The 21713-nt window shown below is 42.1% G+C and overlaps 1 protein-coding gene across 1 annotated transcript in view; it reads right to left on the minus strand.

Moving 5' to 3' along the window:
- The window catches only part of KALRN (kalirin RhoGEF kinase), a 602830-nt gene extending 587961 nt beyond the window's left edge, over window positions 1-14869 (minus strand). The window contains exon 1 of the mRNA XM_032268307.1: window positions 6058-14869. Within this exon, the coding sequence (XP_032124198.1) occupies window positions 6058-6124 (67 nt within the window). The 5' untranslated portion in view covers window positions 6125-14869. The remainder of the gene's footprint in view (window positions 1-6057) is intronic.
- Window positions 14870-21713: the final 6844 nt, after the last annotated feature.

The raw sequence follows: 21713 nt of genomic DNA on the forward strand, positions 1-21713 counted from the left end.
TAAAAGATGACAACAAGCAGCTCTCAACTCTGGCTGCCCTTAGAATCACCTACAGAGGTCTTTAAAATGCCAATGTCCAGCTCCCTTTCTAGCTATTCCAATTTAATTGGCTAGAGGTGGAAGCAGGGGAGGGGGGGGGAGGGTGCTGGAAGGGAGGAACCAGGCATTATGCTTTCTAAGAGCTCCCAGGTGATTCTAACATACATCAAGAGATGAGAACCAGTTGGTTTCTGGTCCAGAATCCAAAACACTTTGTGGTAGCTACAGGAATGTGGACAGTACCAAGAAGATAATCTCATTTGTCTATTTTGGTTTTGATGTTTGTGCTGTTGAGGTCTTAGCCATACAATATTTGCCTAGACTAATACCCTGAAGGGTTTCCCTGTGTTTTCTTCTAGTAATTTTATAGTATCTGGTCTTACACATTAAGTCTTTCATCTATTTTGAGCTGATTTTTGTACAGGGTGAGAGATAGGGTTCTAATTTCATTCTTCTGAATATAGATATTCCATTTTCCCAGCACTATTTATTGAAAAGGATGTCCTTTTCCCAACATATGTTCTTGGTACCTTTGTTGAAACTAAAAAGCTTCTGCACAGCAAAGGAAACAATCAACAGAGTAAAGAGACAACCTGTAGAATGGAAGAAAATATTTGCAAATTGTTAATCCAACATGGGACTGATATACAGAATATACAAGGAATTCACATAACACAACAGCAAAAACAACAAAACAAAACAAATAATCCCATTAAAAAGTGGGTAAATGATATGATTAGACTACTTCTTTTTTTTTTTTTTTTTTTTTTTTGACTGAGTCTTGCTATATCACCCAGGCTGGAGTGCAGTGGCACAATCTCTGCTCACTGCAACATCCGCCTCCCGGATTCAAGCAATTATCCTTTCTTAGCCTCCCGAGTAGCTGGGATTACAGGTGTGCACTGCCATGCCCAGCTAATTTTTGTATTTTTAGTAGAGATGGGGTTTCACCATATTGGCCAGGCTGGTCTCGAACCCCTGACCTCAGGTGATCCACCTGCCTTGGCCTCCCAAAGTGCTGGGATTACAGGCGTGAGCCACTGCCCATGGCCCAAATAGGCTTTTCTCAAAAAAATACATACAAACTGCCAACGGGTATATTGTTTAAATGCTCAAAATTATTAATCATCAGGTAAATGCTATCAAAACCACAATGAGATATCATCTTATCCCAGTTACAATGGCTATTATCAAAAAGAAAAAAATAACAGATGCTGGCGAGGATGTGGAGAAAAAGGAGCTCTTCTACACTCTTGGTGAGAATGTAAATTAGTACAGTTGTTATGGAAAACAGTATGGAGGTTTCCCCTAAAAACTAAAAATAGAACTCTTATACAACCCAGCAATCCCACTACTGGGTACTTATCCAAACGAAAAGAGATCACTCAGTATATCAAGGGATACCTATACCCTCATGTTTACTGCAGCACATTCACAATAGCCAAGATATGGAATCAACCTAAGTGTCCATCAATGGGTGAATGGATAAAGAAAATGTGTTAAATATACAAAATCGAATACTCCTCGGCCATCAAATGTTCCTGTCATTTGCAGCAACATAGATGGAACTGAAGGTCATTATGTTAAGTGAAATAAGCCAGGTACAGAAAGACAAATATTACATGTCCTCACTCATATGTGGAAGCTAAAAAAATTCATCTTATGGTGTAAACAGTACAATGATAAGTTGGTGAATGAGTACAAACATACAGTTTGTACACACAGAAGGAGTAAGTTCTAGGGTTTGATAGCACAGTGGGGTTACAATAATTAACAATATTATATTGTATAGTTCATAACAGCAAGAAGAGAAAAATTGAAATGTTCCCAACATAAATAGTAAATGTTTGAGGTGATGAATAGCCTAAATACCCTGATTTGATCATTACACTTGTATGGATATAACAAAATATCACTTGTACCCATAAATATGTAGAATTATTATGTGTCAGTTTTTAAAAGCATCAAGAAGAAATCAGCAGCCTAATTCAGCATATCACTTAAGTACAACGTATCACTTATGTGAGATGTTGACAAAATCACAATCAGTAATTTTTGTACTTCTATCACCATTTAAACCATATCCACATACCTCCTACACTGTTGTTTCCTTGATATTGTTTTAAGTTGACTCTTTTTTACTTAAACTTATTTGTAAAAACTTATTTGTAAAACGTATTTGTAAAAAAAAAAAAAAAGGGGGGGTAGGGGAGGCTGGAGGCATCTGGGGCCAAGAAACTAAGGCAGGGCAAAATGTGAGGCCCAGGCAGGGATGCTGGAAAGGGAAGAGGGAGACTACAGGTGGTAATGAAGGGAGAGCTGAGGAATGGGTGGGATTAAGGAAGGCCCACAGTGAATGGGTGGGGCAGGGGTGAACAGCCCAACAGAAACAGATGTCAGGTAAAACAGATTGTCTTCTGGACTGTGCCAGGCAGTGACCAGCAAGAGAAGCTCAAGCAACATCTGTAAATCACCTAAAATCATCTCATGTACTACCAGTGATGGACATTCCCACATGGTGGGAATCACTGCCTGATGCTCTATGAACAAAGAGCCGCAGTCTTTCATTCTTCCCCTTTTATTATCAAAAACAATATTACATATAAACAAAGGAATGTAAAAGTCTACCTTACTTGTCAGGTCTCCATGAATACACCAAAAACTCAACAACAAAAAGCAATATGACTTCTTTTATATACAACTCATGCTTCTTATCTCTATGAGCTCTTTTATTTTGATAGACAGTCCCCACCATAGCAACCATCTCCTTAGTCAACGTCTATAAGCACAGAATACAATCAGAAGAATTGACAAACGCCCAGTAACAAACAACCATAAAAACAGCATCTGTTATTAAGGAGAATAAATCATCAAAATAATGTCTGAACAAGCTGGTAGTACACTGTCATATAAATTCTTGCATATAGTTAAGTATAGCCCTAGAAAACAATACCCTTTATTTTTTAAATCCTTACCCTTAGCTGAACAATGACAGGGGAGACAAAAGATTAGTCTGCAATCATCAAGCCTACGCTGTTATTTCTTTGTAAAGTTTATTTCAGCTCCATGATGTGTTCTAATGTTTCCTCCCTTTTCCTAGGTGTGTCAGATCACAGATTTACTTATCCTCCTGTCACAGCCAAGTGAGTGACTCAGGCCAGCACACAGCTCATTGATTATTTCAATTCCCTGGGCTAAACTCATCAGTTCCCACTTCTCATTTCCTATATCCTCCTTACTTTTTTGAGGCCTGTTATTTTCAAGATGACATAAGGCCCAACAATGATAAGGGAGGGCAAAATGATATAAAATCTTAAAACAGATCAAAGGAGTTAATTCTGTTACACTTAGAAAGATCAAATCTAAGGAAATTCTGTTCACTGCCCAGAGAGGCAGGTTCATCTTTTATTCATTTATTCATTCATTCCTTCAACAAATGTTTATTGAGCGTCATTCATGAGTTAGCTCAGCCTCACACACCACTGTAAAACATGCCATTTTCTATTCAATGTTAGGTAACATTCGTTACGAGAGGACAGTTGCTATAGCTGAAAATTCTTTTTGAATATGGATGTGGGTATGCACACGTTTAATACTTTAATACCAATTAACCAGAACTGGGCAACATAATCAACACCCAACCTCCAAACGCCTGGAAATCAGACACCCCCTACTTAGTCAAGAGCTACTAGTCTAAAACTTCACATTAAGGAAAACCCTATAGATTGAAAGACACGTAAGCTTTCAAATTACAGCCACATGTGGTGATCAAACATGCATGGAAGACCACATAATTCTTGCAACCAGCTTTTGCTATCCAAGGGGACAGGTTAATCTATCAACCCAAAAATTCATTAACCTGGCATTTCCAAAATACCTAATGCTATATATGCACTAACACCATAAATTTCCCCCAAATTCTATGACATAGGCATTATTATTAATATTCCAATTTTTTAAATTAACAAATTGAGGGTTGGTTAAGTATAGCCCTAGAAAACAATACCCTTTATTTTTTAAGTCCTTACCCTTAGCCATTTATTCACGGGCACTTAGAAGGCAATGGAGCTAGAACTTGAACTTAAGTTTGTGATTCATGAATTCAAGCATTTCTAAAAGATAAAAATAAATTGGTAGTATTATAGCTTATACATTAACATCTAGTTTCTTCTAATTAGCATCATATGGTCGTGTGAATCTTGTTTTAATTCATGTAAGTATAAATTGTCTCTAAGCCCCTAACCATTTTTAATTGCACTTTTCTTAGTTCCTGGTTATTATATACCACCTGTTCCTGTCTTTCCCAGGATGTTTGTTGGAGAGTGAGAATTAACTGTCTTGGTAATGAAATCCACCATTTAAAGAGTACTTTGTTTGTGCCATACACTGGGCTAAGTATTTCACTTGTAGTTTCTCACTTAGCCCTTACAGCAACCCTCTGAATTGGTACTAGTATTATCATCATCACCTCCTTTTTTTTTCTTATTATACTTTAATTTCTGGGGTACATGTGCAGATCACGCAGCATTGTTACATAGGTATACACATGCCATGGTGGTTTGCTGCATCCATCCCCCATCATCTACATTAGGTATTTGTCCTAATGTTATCCCTCCCCAATACCCCCACCCCCTACTATCCCTCCCCTAGCTCTCCCACGCCCCCCAATAGGCCCCAGTGATCATCACCCCCTTTTTTTCTTAAAAAACAAAGGAAGGAAAGGAGGTACAGAGAGGTAAAGCAACTTGCCTGAGGTCACACAGATAAGGAGGATTCACACCTGGTGGTCTCTTCCCCCTTCTCTCAGTCTACGATCCTCATCAGCATGAAGTTCTGGTTTCCATCTTAACACCCTCATCTCAAGTCTGGGCTCCCACTGGCCTGTTTCTCAGTGCTAGTGAGAAACTGCTTTTAGTGTGTGCTGGTTTGGTTTCCTCCATTTTTGATTTCTCTCCTGATAAGGGCCATGGTTCACCTGCTCTTTGCAGCTCTCTCCTTCCACCTGTTATTGATCTCCCGGCACACTAAAACTATTCCTGATAGAGATGAATTCACCTTGGGCTGCGTAGCAAGGCTTCCCCAGGGCCATCTTTCCCATCAAGAGTTTGATCTCATTCTTGCCAAAATCTCTTAAAGAAGCCAAAGCTTTTTAAAAAAACATTCAATATTTTAAAAAATCAATTACCAAAACAGAGTTCACAGAACATCTGGATTTGTGTCACATTATCAGGAGACTTTAATTGCATTAATATCTGATGGTAAAATGTATTAAGGTCAGATTAACCTGAGGAATAAAACTGATTTTCTCTTTTCTTTCCAGTAACTGCAAATTCTATACCAGCTCTTTCTACAGATAATCAACAAAGGGAGTAACCTCAGGATAGACGTTAATAGTTCCGTGATGCTAAGAGGTGCAAAGGGAGGAACTCAGCATTTACTAAGCACCTATTGTGTGCACCAGACATGATGTTATATATTTTACATGTATGAATTAAACAATAGCTCCAGAGCAACCCTAGCACATAGGTTTTACCATGCCCATTTTACAGATGGGTAAACAAGCTCAGAAAAATCACATAAATCAGACTAAAGTCAGTGGCAGAGCTGAGACTTGAGCCTGAGTCTGTTTGCCCCCCAGCTTCTGACTGCAGGAACCATTTCTCCTTCTGCATTGCTTCTCAGAGAGTTCTATCAAGAGCCCTGCAAGAATGGCCTTAACTTGTATTTGACTACAGTACTGAGCTTGATGAGAAACCCAGCAAGAAATGAGATCCTCTTATACAGATGCTCCCCCAAATGATCCTGTGCTCCCAATTCCCAGCTGGGTCATACAAGTCCCCAGAAAAATAGCCTTTCTTTACTTTCCATGGGTTTGCTACTTGCCTCTGTTTCATTCCTTCTCTCTCTTCTTGGCCCCCCTACCCTCTGTTGTGTCTTTCTGCATGTCTCTTTATGTCTCTGTGTGTACCCATCTCTCTCAGTCTCTCTCTCACACAAGCATACACACATTCAGGATACCTCGATCCAGCAGCCGGAGCAAGCGGAGATACCAGAGATACCACTGGTCCCAGAAGCGGTCCGTCATCCCACCCTGAACTCATCCTTCACAGCCAGTCCCCTCGGCAGAGCCTCATCCCACCACCGCTGACTCGAGGAGGCCGGAATCACTTGATGCTGGGCTAGCACACAGCCTGCTCTAAGCAAATGCCTGCCTGCAAAGACAGCTACAAGTCCTCCCACACAGAGGCTGACTGTGCCGGGAGCCGGTTTCACAGCAACAAAGGAACAAGTGCAGAACAACGCCGTGTGCAGACCGAGCCTGCCTGGACCCAAGGGGAGGTCGGAGATGCGTGGGAGGGAGTCAGGAAGGGCTTTCGCAAAGACGCGAGGTTTGCAGTGGTCTTAAGAATGAAAATCCACAATCAAGTCCATCTCTTAAATTTTATTCCAGTATCTCCGGCCATTCTGGCTTCCATGCTTCCCACACCAGAGACCAGTGGCTCCTCCAATAGAATGTGGGATGGGAAGCCAAAAGCTCAGCCATTTTGGACTTTGAGGCCAGTCCCGGAGCCCGGGAGCCTTACTGCCTCACTGTCGGGTCCAAGGGCTCTCCTTGCCCAAGACTGTAGGACCCACATGACCAGAAAAAGGCCACAGATCCTTTTTTCCTATGTCCCTTCATGGAACCTCTGTTATAGTAGAGACAGCATGGGCTCTAAAGTCACACAGTCATGGGACCAAATCCCGGTTGCCACTTAATACTTGCCTGGACTGGATCAAGTTATTCAGTTCCCTGTGCCTCAGCTTTCTCCTCAGTAAACCAGAGAGAACAGTATTTGTAAGCCTCAAAGCAAAAGAAGAATATAATGTTTCTGGTGTTGCACCTGGTAGATAGTGGCAGATAGAAGGTTCTCCCTTATCTCTCAACCCCTCTCCCTCTTGCCAGACTCTCAGTTCCCCACATGTTCATATATCCCATGGTTTTCTATTGCCAGGCCTTTGCTCCTGCCCTTCCTGCCAGTAGTATGCTCTCCCCACTCTCCCACCTCATCGTGGCCAAATCCTCCTGATTTTTCCAACAAATAACCCAAAATGCCACAGAATCCAGGCAGACTTCCTGATCTTCCTTCCTTTATATTTTATTTTTTTCATTCCTCCTTCTCATTTGTATATAACTCTTCTCCCTTACTTGCCCATAAATGCCATGAAGGTAGGATCTGCTTTTTAATCATCTTCGTGTTCCTCAAAGAACCCTGAACTTTGCAATTACTCGAGTGGTTACTAACTGGACAAATGAACATGCAAGGGGGTCTGAGTCTGTTGTTTTCAGGGAAAGGAGAAGAGTAAGCTGCAGAGATCTCAGCCCAGGAGCATTGTCTAAGGGGCTTTGGGGGATGACAGGGTGTCCAGTCCTTATCCTGCTCACAGCCCCTCTTACAGTGGGCCAGTCTGTGACCCACGTGACTGGAAGTGCTATTTACCTAAATGAAACCTGAGGATTCCCCAGGTCTAGGACGACCTTGTTCTCCAAGCCTAAAAACTACTCAACAGCCACCTGCACATTCATCACAGCTCTGTGCAGCCTAGGCCACACCGGCAATGCCTCCCCACTCTTCTAACAGAAATGGTGGTCTCTCAGGCCTCCTGGCCTCTCCATCAGGCAGCTGGTAAGGCATGTCTCCCTCAGTGGCAGCTCTTCCTTGGAACTTATGCCTCCAAGATGAGACAAGCAGCAGGTTTCTGATGAACTCATATTGGGGAGGAGGCACATCCAGGGGGCAGGAGCTAGAAGGGAGAGGGAGAAAGCGAGCAGAGCCACAACCTCCACCACCTGCCCCTGCCTGCCAACTGCGTTGTGGTTTCTTCTTAAAGAGCAGCACTGGGTCTGAGTAGAGACAGCCCTACCACAGAAGCTACGTCTCAGGCTCTGTTAGCATTATTTTCTTATTACCTTAAATGGACAAGACTCCAGTGTGTAGTTAACACAAGAATGCAAACCCCTCCTCTTCCCTCCAGAGAGAAGTAATCCGGTGTTTCTCCCTTCACAAAAAACAAGAATCCATCGCTCACATGTGGCCAATACTTTTTTGTTCACAAAGTACTTTCACAACTATCATCTCCTGTGTGCCCAGCAAGATCTGTGGATGGGAATCACTTTCTCCAGTATACAGAAGAGAAAACCCATGTTCCAAAAGATTAAATAACACTCAAGGTCACACAACTCGTGGGTGCCCCTCTGTCTCCTCCCTGAGAGTTTCTGGGGCTCTAAGAAATTCCCTGGGAAATTATGATATATTTCACTGAGACATGGAAGCCCTCATAGTAGGGCAGGACCTGGGGAAATACAACTGTTTCCTAACAGGAATCCTGAGGGAGGCCCCTCCAGGGCAGCACTGACATGCCATGGGCACAGGTTGAGTGGAGGGTCCAAATGTGGCCACTTATTAACTAAAGGCCTTTCATCTTTTGCTTTGGCCCCTGACTTATAACTTGCAGAGAGAGTGCATCTCCAAATAAGAATGCCAAAAAGGCTTTTTCTAACACAACTTGGAAGAAATCTGAAAGGGAGGCTCCCATAGTGGCAGGAGACTTAGAAAGAGAGGGGCAGGGGAAGAGCATCTCTCACTGTAAGGGAGAAAGTCCCAAAGAGTGCTCTAATGGTGCTAGTGCTACAAGTCTCATTCTTGGGCCTGGAGAAAGAAGCTGGCCCTGTTCCCCTCCCTCCAGTAATTAAGGGCAAAACATTCCACACCGTCTCATTTGCAGAGGGAAAGGGAATAAAGACTATCAAGAATAATATGGGTGTGAGCACTTCCCCCACAAACAGTGAACCTAAGAACATAAGCAATACCCATCGGGTCAGCCCCAGGGTGAACCCATTCAGCCTGGAGTTTTACTCAAGATTGGCGTCAACCCATCAAGCTGGACTCCTTGGAGCTCCCCAGCCCACCACTGCTCATTTCTCCAACTCCCACAGAGCCTCATAAGTCTTACCTGAAATGCAGCCCTTCCAGAAGTTGAATAAAATGTTCCAAGAGACTGTCAGCATTGCCATTTAACTGAAGTGCAATTAGAAAGGATATTGGCCAGGACACAGCCTTATTAGTAGGTTTTTGTTGTTGTTTTTGTTTTGTCTTATACAATGCTTCCACAGTTGTTCCTTCTTTCATCATGGTCAAAGCAAGCACAGCTATTCCCATTGGCATGTTTCCTCCAGCCCACCCAGATGGCTACAGAGACATGTTTTCCAGGAACAGGCTATGTTACCAGGCCAGCAACAGCCCATGTCATCAGGCCAGCAACACCCCATCCACTCCCGAGGGCTGATGCCCATCTGGATGTTCAGCAGTTACTTGATATTATAACATGGATGTGTTCCTTTCTCTTCGATGTTCCTTCTTCTTTCCTTGGCACTGTTCTTTCTCCCTCTCTTCACCCGCCCCAACTTGAAAACACTGTGTTCCCAATCAGATAAAGCCAGCACAAGTGTATGGAGCAGAAGGCAAGCAGCACGGAGGGAAGAGAGATCCAACCCTATCCCAAAATCTTTCCCACTCATCTCCTGGGACAACAATGACCGCTGTTCCCTCAGCAGCACTGGCCAGCTCCTCAGACACATAGACCTATCTGGCAAGTGAAGGCAACACGAGAAGTCACACAGTTGCTAGTGTCTGCAAACCGAAGTGAAGACCATCCACAGACATACAAATCTCCCCAACCCTGCCCCAGGAAGTGGGCTCCACTTGGCTGCCATTTTGCCCTGCAAGCTGTGCTTCAGTTGTAACATGAATCAAACACTTCAGCAGACAGCATCCTCAGCAACCTCCCACACCACTTCTGTCCCCTTGGCGATTAGCGCCCAAGTGGTAGAGTGGAGCCCGTGGCAACACATTCTCAGGGATGTCATTTCAAGGGTTGGTTGGACCGCTGCCAGTCTCTCCCATGAGAGCTTAGTGTCTCCAGGTGATTGGGCTTCTTAGGTCCACAGCCAAGGACAGTATCTACAACAAGAAAGTATCAACTAGACACTGAAATTCAAGCCCACGTCTCCCAAGAGGCTGTTTCCAGCTAACCTCACACATTCTCTATCTCAGAGGTTCTCAAAGTTTAATGGGCAGAATCACCTTAGAGGGTTGGTTATCCATGCAGATAACGAGGTCTCACTCCCAGATGCCTGCATTTTTAACAAGCTCCCGAGAGAATTTTGCAATGGTAATCCATCCACTTCAGTCTCTGCTCTCCTCTCCTACCCTCAGCACCAGCTTCGTGTCACTATCTTGAATTCTAGTGTGTACCCCACCTCCCTCAACACCCTTAAAGTGCAAAAGGAAGGGTGATTCTGAGCCCCCCATTAGACTAGGCTCACCTGGAAGGCAGAAGGGGCTCTCTCCTCTCAAGGCCCAGTAGCGCGTCCCACATGGAGGGGTGAGAAGCTGCCAGCCAGGAGGCTGAGAAAGCCTCCCCAGGCTCCAGAAAGCCTTCATTCTGCCACAGTTCCACTTCACATCTGTACAATGGCCTTAAATGACACCTCAAATATCAGGTCAGGTAGAGAGAAAGGCAGAAGCTAATTATTCCACCTTGCCTCAGCTTTTGTGTAGCTTTCATCCTGCTCACCTCCGACCTCTGCTGAGATATTTAACTCTGCCTTGGCCAAGGCATGCCCAGCTCATGGAAGACAACTTTTCACTGCCCTGGGCTCTAAACCACCTTCTTAGGTGGTAAAAACCTGATCCCTCCTTACCCCTTCTCTGAGGGCTTCTAGTTCCCCCAGCAGTCAATAAAACTCCATGTTACACTGAATCTCTAATACAGTATGCCACCCCAACACACCCCACTGCCACTGCCCACCTAAGGGCCAGACCCGTCTCCTCTTTCATGACCTTATAAAGCTCACCCATCCTGGGCCCAATCCCCTCTCCAGTAAGTCCTGTGGAAAGTACCTTGACAACCTTATCCCATTCAAGGTATTTATGATGCGAGCTTAACATTTAGGCCCTCAGAAAATGTTTCTATTTTGGTAAAAGATAAAGCCTAAGTGAAAGGAGGGCATAGAGGAGTTCAGGCCTTAGGTAAGCAGCGGTGGGGGTGGATATCTGGAGTCAAGGGCAGAGTCCATGACTCCCTTCCCTAGGTCTTCACAGGCATGTCCCTGTGAGGCCATCCTGTGGAAGTGAATCACAGGAGCTGGTGCTCCTTTCATCCTCCCTCCCTCACTGCCCTGACCTCCCATTTCCTACTCAGCAAGAACACCTGGTTGGCTGCCTTCCCCGAGGCATCTACATTGCAAAGGAGTTTTTGGGGGAAAAAAGAAAAAAAGCAGGTAAATATTTGGAGACACCATCTCAGAAATGACCCATGAGGCCTCTGCAATCTGGAGTTCACTAATACCTTCTCTGTTTCCCTCACAGCCAGTCACACAGTTCCTCCATCTCACTTCCACCAAGAACCGTTTAGCTGCCTATCAAAGGAGGTGGTGTTACTTCATCACTGACAGGAGGCTGTTCACCCCTCAGGAGGTGTGGCTTCTCTTGAATGTTCCTCACATCTCTCGGTCCCTGAGCTCACCATCAGAGAGTCAGGAAACTAAGTTGTCAGTCACAATGGCTGAAGCCTCACTCCTCAGCCCAGGCGGAGCCCTCCTGTGAACCTCTACCTGTTCTCTCCATCCCACGCCCTTCTACATCCCCTCCAGGAATTTTTCCAGATAGCCCCCCTCAGCAGGTCTGCCCAGTAAAATCAGGCACCACACCATGAGGACTGGAATTGATAATAATGAATGTGAACTTCAACCAGATCAAAAGGAACCCACTGTATTGTCAAATAAATGCTAAATTTTGGTTAGCGTATATCTAGAGCTCAACTTTTTTTTCCTACTTAGTCCCTTTTTTCTATTGTTCCTTGCATATATAATTTGTGTGTGTTCCACAGGGCCACTCACTGTTAAATCAGAATATTTGACTCACCTGAATGCCCTGGCTCCCCGTATACATACACATCGAGCTGGATAATGAAATTACCTGCATACTAGCCAATTTGAATTCTCTCTTCCTTGGCTCTTATTTTCAAAAAGGAAAAAAAAAAAAACTATATGCAAAGATCACTTTACTTTTCAACAAATGAGCTCTCCTTATGGTTCTTAAAAATAATTGAGTCTCATAAATTCTAGAAACCTCTTTATACCTTTTATACCATTAATTTACAAGTCTTTGGGGTATTGGGAAAAGGCTGAGGCTTTGGAATCAAACCAACCTGATTCAAATTCTAACTCTTTTTCTAGCTCACTGAATAACTTGGGGCCAGTCACTTAACTTCCCATATCTCAGTTCTTCATCTTTTACATGAAGGTAAAACTAATCCCATCAAACTTGAACTTTTCATGAGGAAAAAACAAAACAGCATATAAAATGCAAAGCACTACACTTAATACATAGCAGATACTTTTAAAAGGTTAGTATATTCTCCTGCAACAAAAACAAGCTCAGATCAGATTGAAATTCTCAATTCATGGGACCTGAGTTACAATCAAGTCACCATTCTAAGTTTCCCCAAGTTTCTCTACCTGTCCTTCAGGAAGGGAAGATTCTTAGATCTTATGTTTCCTCTAATTCCTGTGACACTGTCCTTCCCTCACTAGGGAAATAAAAATGTCCAACTGCCTCACCTTATCTGATCTCCTCTTTCTGACACAGGTTGGAAAGTTCCACCAGAGATTCAATTATGAAAACTGCTTTGACTATACCTTGGGACAAACATGGCTGACTCTCAGCACTGAGGAGAAGAGAAACTACAAAGTTCCTGATGGACCATCCACATAGTGAACAGCAATGATTTGGCATCCCAAGAAGTCCATCAATCCTGGCCTCAAATCATGCACTCAGTAAAGCCCAGTTAAAGATTTCCATGGGGGAAAAATATTATAAAACTTCAAGAAGAAAAATTTCTATAGTCTTAGGATGGGATGGTTTTCCCAAGCAAGATGCAAAACTCAGTACATTGGCTTATATACACATTCATTAAATTTTCTGCAGAATATACAAATCACCAAAGGAAAACAGGAGGCTGAACAACAGTAGTAGAAGGACTACCTTTTACTGTATATCTTCTTACACATTTTGAATTTTGACCCTTGGACTGTATCACCTAACTCTCTAAAAGACATTTTAAAATAATGGAGTCAATAATAGATACAACTGTTCTTGGAATCTAGCTGCTCTGTTGTGAGAAGGCTAAGCCACATGAAAAGGCCATGTTGACGAGAACTATGGCTGCTGGTTGAGACCCGCAGCTAGTTCCAGCCCCCTCCCAGCCATGACGGGAAACCCACCCTGGAGCTGCTAGCTATCCCAGCACCCCAGCAGACACTACATGGAGCAAAAGAATGGCCTGGTAAGCCCCATGATTATGAGAATGATAAATTGATGTTCTAAGTCACTAAGATTTGAGGTGTTTTGTTACAGGGTAGGAGGTAATAAAACAGGGAATCATTGGTGCATGCAGAGCAAAGTAAAGCCCCATGATCTGATGAGACTGCCAAGGAGATGCTGAAAATGATTGTGCCTTCTTTCATCTAGAAGGCAAAAAAGCATGATTAGTCTCAGGACCACATCTATTTATTAACAGCTTTCTCTCTACTCTTCTTAGAATTCTGAAGATGGGGTTGTCACAGAAGGTGTCTAATTAATATGCTTACTTGAATTATAAAAATAAGTTAGGCTTTCTCTGACAGGAAATAAGTATGTCTGATTTGGCTACTTGCTTTGATAATCAGATTTGCCTTTCCCAATTCATATAAATCCGTAGCTCCAAGATTTTGAAGAAGATATGTTTAAAACCTATTATAATATGCTATAAAATATATTATTTGCAATCGTTTAAACTCATAGTAAAAATGTTTACGTATCTACTTAAATGTGTGAAGGGGCATAAAGTTTTCAATATTCTTTTAAAGCATACAGAAGCAAAAAAAGTCTGATGCTTATTGAATGACAGTACACTTTCACAAAGGAACATTATGCAGCTATGAAAAAAGAATGATGAGGCTTTTTGTGAATTAATATGAAAAGATCTTCAAAACATACTGTTGGATAAAAATGCAAGGCATAGAGCAGGGCAGTATTCACCTGCTTTTCATCAGAAAAGGATAATGTAAGTAAGGATTCTGATTTGCTTATATTTCTAGAAAGAAATACTGGAAGGATACCCAAGAAACAAATACTGATGGTTATCTATGGTAAAAGTGGCTTGGTAGACAGGTATGGGGGTCACATCAAGACCTATTTATTTTGCACTAATTTTTGAACTGTGAGTACATTATATTTTCATATATTTAAGTCCTTACAGAATAAAATAGATAAAATTGCAAAAATGTGAACATTAAAAGGTAATCCAGGAGGTAAATATTTGCCATGTTTGCAACAATAAATTATACAAAGGGTTAATATCTCTAATTTACAAAAAGTTCCCAGAAACCACTAAGAAAAAGTTAACAACCTGGTATAAAAATAAGTAAAGATTATGAACAGGCAACTCACAGATGAGGAAATACAAGCAATTGATAAAAAGTAAAAAGATGTTGACCATTACTAATGATCAGTGAAATATAAATAAGCAATCACAGTATGCCACATTTTACCTGTAAGACTGTTCCCTCCCCCCAAAAAAATACAACAAAAACAACCAACCTGATAGGAGAGTAAATTGATGTAATATTTTATAAATCAATTTGGCAGTACCAATCAACATTTCTAAAGTATATAGTCTTCAACCCAGCAATTCTTTTTTTTTTAATTTTTTTCTTTTTTCTTTATGATATTGTAAGTTCTGGGGTACATGTGCAGAACACACAGGTTTGTTACATAGGTATACATGTGCCATGGTGGTGTGCTACATTCATCATCCCACCATGTACATTAAGTATTTCTCCTAATGCTATCCCTCCCCTATCCCCCCATTCCCTGCTATCCCTCCCCTAGCCCCTCAGCCCCTGATAGGCCCCAGTATGTGATGTTCCCCTCCCTGTGTCCATGTGTTCTCATTGTTCAACATCCACTTATGAGTAAGAATATGCAGTGTTCGCTTTTCTGTTCTTGTGTCAGTTTGCTGAGAATGATGGTTTCCAGCTTTATCCATGTCCCTGCAAAGGACATGAACTCATCCTTTTTTATGGCTGCATAGTATTCTATAGTGTGTATGTGCCACATTTTCTTTATCCAGTCTATCACTGATGGGCATTTGGGTTGGTTTCAACCCAGCAATTCTTCTAAGACTCTCACCTACTGAAATAGCTGTACTTACACACACTTTGCAGTATATTCTATAATAGAAAAAAATAAAAAGGAAAGAAAAAACCTAGATGTCCCACAATAAGGAACTAATAAGATAAATTATGACACAGTTTACATTATACTTAGAAACTATTAACAAGAGAAAGCAGTTTTATATGTAGTAACATGAAACATTCCATAATCTATTATTGAATGGGAGAATATGATTTGTGAAATAATTGGAAACAATTTGTATTATCCCACTTCTTGAAAATAGATGTAAGTATACAGATACACACTATCAGTATGCATTTCACGGTGCATAGAAGAAGAGTTCTGGTAGGATATACACCAAATTATTAACAGTACTTATCCCTGAAGAATGAAGAAAGGTAATTAGAGAAGTGTGTTTTATAAAATTTTATGTTGTTATAATTTTTTTGCTATAAGCACTTGTTACTTTGGAATTTTCAAAGCATTTAAATATTGAAGGCACTGCTAAAGTGGCAGCTTGAATCTCTTCTGAAAAAGGAGGTTCCCCCTCACAGCCATGGCAGCAATTTCCTTCTCTACCCACTACTCATCAGGTCTCAAATGTGAGATGGACTTCAGAGAAACCACATGTCATAGTAAAAAATTCACCAGACTTATGTATCTGTTCAAGTGGCTGGCAGATGGAGTTCTATCACTGTATCATGAGAAAATGCTATTCATTCCCCATTCTGTTCCACATCCCTTACCACAAGAGTCAGAATTGGTTCTCCGTAACAAGCATTCGGGAATAACCTCAACTACCCTCAGACCATTCATCGGCCACATAGACACCTTATAGGACTTTGGTCAGCAATGAAAACTATGTTTCATCCCAAGTTACAGCTCTAACCAAGGGCAGTGACTGTCCAGAACTTTGTCTTAAAGATTCTGCAGCTACTTGCAGGATGGATGGGGAAAGAATGATGCCATCAATTAGTGATGTCTGCCAAGGAACTGTAATACATAGGCTTTCAAGTCGGTCATCCCTGCCCTTGTTCAATGGGCTCTGACTCTCTAAACCTCAGACTTTAAAACCTGCCAACTCTACTTGGTGTTATGCTTCAGGTGGGGGAAGCTGAAGGTGGTGGGAGGTGGCACGGGTAAAGTAAGGTGAAAGCTGACTGTGACTGTGTCATTATGTAGTATGTCTATTGGAAGACTATGAAGATGTGGGGTGTCTGAGGAAGGAGAAGGGGGCCCTCACAGGTGGATCTTTGGCTCCAAACAGCTGCATATGGAAGACTCTGAACATCTGGTTGCAGTGCTGGTCTGAGGTAAGCCCTGAGCCTGGATTCCATCTGTCACGTTTTACTGAGCTCATATCCCAAAGACTCATCAATTGTGCCCATGTTAAGAAACATGCCTTTCACAATTTTGAAACCTCCAAGTGCCCTGTTAATTGGCAATTCACTCATTCCCATAACCAAAAACAGAAAAAAGAAGCCAAAGCCAAAAAATCCCAGAACTTCACGTGTTGTAACTAAAAACACTCAATAAACAAAGCTAGTCCTTGAGATCCCTTGGAGAGTAATTGTCTAAGCATGCTTCTTTCTTTCAGCTCGTGAGACAGACAGACGTGCTAAGACTGTATGGAGCTCATCTTGAAAGCATTAATTTTTCCAAACACTGATGTGCAGCTCATGTGCTTTTCCTGAGCAAGTGGCAGCAGGCAGTGAGGAGGCTGCTGAGGACATCGCTCCATGCTGAGTCTGACTGTAGCAGCAACAGGGATTCAGAGGAAGTGGTCATGCTAAAGCTTGGGGGAAAGTTGGGAATTTGGAAGGCAGAGGCCAAGGCCCAGGCACCATGACCTGTCACAGGGATGGGCTGCACAATGCCTATGCACTAACGGATTAGATTACCACTTACAAACTGGAAGAAAAGAAAGCAGAGCCAATATCGTAAAGCCCTTTGAGGCCCATTCCCTTGGAACCAAGTTGGCAATCAACCAAACTATTCTTCCTCACAACCTGTAGCTCCAACAACCACACACAGTGGCCAAGCACCAGGAGAGGTAGGTCATTTCTGGGTGTTGGTCTTTAAACCATTTTCCCTTCTTTTTCTCCCCAATTAGAAAAGGGAATCTACAGTGGACAATGTGATTTGGTCATCTACAGTTAAATTGTTGTTTGAGCCCCAAGTCCCTTCCCACTAAAAGGTCAGGGGCACCCTCCCTACAGTCTGTTCACATGAAACACAACAAAACCAACCACGGAGGCAAGGAGTCTCATCATCTGCCTAACACAGACATACTCAACAATTAGGATATGTCAGAAGTTCTGTCAGACTTAACAAGACAATCTCCAAGTTGATTGTTACCACAAGGCCCATGCATATCCAACATGATGCCAGGATTATCACTGGGAATCAGTGCTACACACACACCAGCATAATTGTTTTGTCACCACCAAAGCTCCGCAGCCAACTGTCTTCAAATACCAATTCTAACACTTAGTTGTGTTAGATCGGTCAAGTTACTAAACTTCTTTGTGCCTCTGTTTTCTGTAAAATGGGGATGATAATAATATTTAAATAACTTCATAAATGTAAGGTGCTTAGATTAATATCTGGCACACAGAAAGCATTATATATGTGTTTATCATTATCATTATGTGATCAGCCTTCATTTTTCCATGCTAAGCTATCTCTTCCCTTTGGACCACTGCATATGCTCTTCCTAGGCTTGAGACATTGTTTCCTATCTGGCCTTCATCTAGCTATCTGCTAATTTTTCAGGTCTCCAGGAAGCCTTCCTGGCCAACTCAGCTGGGCCATCCACCCCTGCATCTGCACCCACCACATCTTGTGCTTTCTCAACCCTGTATTAGCATCCCCATATTATCATCTGTCTCCCCAACCAGGTCCTGTTCATTGGTGTATCCCTAGCGCCTGGCACAGAGAAGTCACTCAATAAATATGTACTGAACAAATGAATGGGAAATAGATGAAGGGCAGCTTTCATCACTCAATAAGCATTTACTAAGTGCCTGCAAGATGCCTATGCCTGGAAATACATGATGGAACAGAACATCAAGGCTGCTTTCCAAGAGCTCACAGAGTTTCTGCCTTCTAGCAGTAACTCCAAAAAAAAGTGGAGGTGGGTGTAGCCCTGCCCAAGGCAGGAGGTCAACCAAGTACCAGAAGGAAGGGGTGCTCTCAGAGGGAAATACAGGTTTACCTAGGATAGGTCTGTTTAACTGGAAGCAAGCAGCAGAAGCTTTGATCCTGTTTATCATGCCTGCATGTGAAGAATTAATGTCACTGCACGGATGAAAAACAAAAAGTGGACTCTTCTTTATGAGGGTGATTTTTTACCCAAGCATCACTCTCTTTCAAGAGAAACACTGGTTAGTTCATTGCATTCATGTTGTCTGCAGACTGTTTTTACCACACTGTAAACTCCTCTGAACAGAAATCATTGTTTGTCACGATCGTATAGTTATATCCCACCCCACTGCTGCCTTCCATCAGCAACAAGCACCTAACGTAATGCCCAGAGTAAAGGAATGCTGCAGATTGCAAAAGGGGCACAATTCACTCATTTGGTATCACTTCTACCCTTCTGCATTCCTCACTATGTTTTTTTAGGATTGTTTAAGGAGTATTTGTTGTTTCTTCTACTTTTCTGAAGTAGAACTGACACTACCACCACCCCACCCCCCAAATAAAGCCAACCGTGGGATTCAGGAGAAGAATTACTTGGCAGTAACTTTGCCAGAGCCTTTGATAGCTCAGGCCCATTGAAGGAAAAATGGAAAACAGAATTTCTACTTATAGTAAGAAAAAGTTGGAGCAACTTTTCCCTTGGAGATTACATCAAAGATATTTGAGGTTATGTTTTCCATACTGGTTGCCCTGAAATTGAGGGAACACAAGAACTTTTCCTCAATGAAGGCAAGCCTGGCTACCTACAGAAGGGCAATGGTGCTGCCAGACCCCAGCCCGGGAAGCCATACAGCCGGATGCAACTGCAGCTGGGAGTCCAGAGACAGCCACACTGCCTCCATCCTCCACCATCCACCCAGAGCCTCGAGACCACAGGCTCATCTTCACTACCACTTTGAGGGTCATCTGTGGCTGTCTTATAACAAATTTCAAAGCTAAATAAAAGTGAGTTGGAAATTACTTGCCTAACATTTCTATTCTTTTTATGATAGTGCAAAGTAAACCAGTAAGGCTGTGATGCAGGGAAAGTCCCTGTACCATGTTTACAGAGGAACTCTGTGAGGATGACTGCGGTGTCAATGCACTAGGCCTGTGGATGTCTGTGTGAGTATGCCTCTGTTTTTCTGTTTTGTTTGGTTTTTGTTGGGGGGGATGTTTTTTGTTTGTTTGCTTGTTTTTTTCTGAGACAGGGTCTCTGTCGCTCAGGCTACAGTGCAGTGGATTGATCTTGGCAGATCAAGGGATCCTCCCACCTCCGCCTACTGAGTAGCTGGACTACAGGTGTATGCTATCACATCCAGCAAATTTTTATATTTTTAGTAGAGACAAAGTCTCCCTGTGTTGCCCAGCCTGGTCTTGAACTGGGTTCAAGCGATCTGCCTGCTTTGGCCTCCCAAAGTGCTGAAATTACAGGCATGAGCCACTGTGCCTGGCCCCTTTACCTCTGTTATGTTGGGGTGGGACAAATAAGACTGAATAATATTGGAAATATAACCCATGGGCTTGTCACTAAAGCAGCTAATTCTCAGCCATAAGACAGTTTCCCTGGGAGACCAACTGGACTGAGAACATAGAGGTAAGACAAGCAACTAGGAGTGGACAGCTTATTTTTTCTTGATATCTTTGAGACACTCTTGCATGGAGGTACATAAACACATTGCTCATTAAAGTGTTACCAGGATCTATTTTAAATAATACGTGCCCAGGAGCAATGTGTGCTGTTCTCACTTCTCTCCTTGACAGTCTCGCTAGACAGCAGAATGTCATAGAAGGTGGGTCTGAATTTCTGCTAAGCCTTTTACAAATGTCCTCCATGATATTCTTGCATACAAGATGGTGAAAAATGAATGGGATGAGCATATAGCTAGGTAGAATTGCTGTAGATAAACTGCATGGACCGAAATGTTTGTTAAGACAATACAGTAAGCTTTAGGTGGAATACAGGCCTCTGGTAATGGCCACAGAGCTCCTCCCTTGACTGTTGTGTTTAACTTTTAAAACAATCATTTCCTTAGATCATGAGATCAAAGATATGCTTTTAAAATGGGCAGATGATGCAAAACTGGTATCGTGGGCTTCATGGCATAATAGATGACCAAAATCAAGATGTAAAATTATCTGGGCAGATTCGAACACTAGGTCAAAATTAACAAGGGCAAATTTCACGTCTGAGATCTACATTTTTAAATAAAAATATAGTAATCACCCAGTCTTTTGTATCTACCCTAGAGAAGCACTTGTACATGTGTACAAGGAGATGCTGTTTATGATGATTTTGAAAACCAGAAATAATCAAAGAATTGCTAAGGAAACTATGGAATATCCACACTGTGAAATATACTATGCAGATTTCCAGGACGTGTTGCATACAGAAAACTTGCAAAATGATATGCTAATCTCAAACACACCTACACGAATTCACACATTTATGCTGATATATACCTATATATGTAAACTAACAAAAACTGTCTGGAAGTACCCCTAATAACTAATACCAGGATCTACCTTCAAAGAGACACTGAGTTGACATGGAGTTCAAAAACGCTTTGGCCTTATGGGTAGCCTGTGAAATTCACAATGTATTTGTGTTAAACTAGTGTAATTAAGCCTTCTTTTTAAAGTACACCCTTGCTTTTAGCTTTTTTTAAAAAAGTTTTACAATGGAGGAAAGGATACAAATTCTTGGGCTTTCAGTTACCGCAAACCTAAGAGGAGTCAGTATTGCGGAAAGACTACAGAAAGCTAACTTTTACTCTACAGACTGTGTTAGAAGTTTGGTGTTCAGATAGCCTGCAAGGACTAGAGTTCATTAAGCTGATCATGTCTGGAACACTGGGTTGGATCCAATTCTGGCAGCAGGAACACTGGAAACACAGAATGCAACTAGAGGAAAGAAATGCTCTGGGGATTATGAAAAGCACAACATCAGAATAATAAATATTGGACTACAACTGTTTAACCTGAAGACAAAAAGATTATGGAAAAACAAACAGGTTCCTTCAAATATTTGAAGGCTTGTTATGTAGATGAATCACTAAACTTATGAGTTTTTCCAGAGGTAAACATGAAGATAAATAAATACAAGTGATTTTTTTTCTATTAAAAAAGAAAAAGAAAAACATTCTAACAGGAACAAATGACAAAACAGCCTATCAGGCCAGGTCATGAGCTCCCTGTCATCGAAGGTATTCAACTAAAATACTGTATGTA

Source organism: Sapajus apella, unplaced genomic scaffold, assembly GCF_009761245.1.
Source record: "Sapajus apella isolate SASKATOON/1434 unplaced genomic scaffold, GSC_monkey_1.0 scaffold178, whole genome shotgun sequence".
NCBI lineage: Eukaryota > Metazoa > Chordata > Mammalia > Primates > Cebidae > Sapajus > Sapajus apella.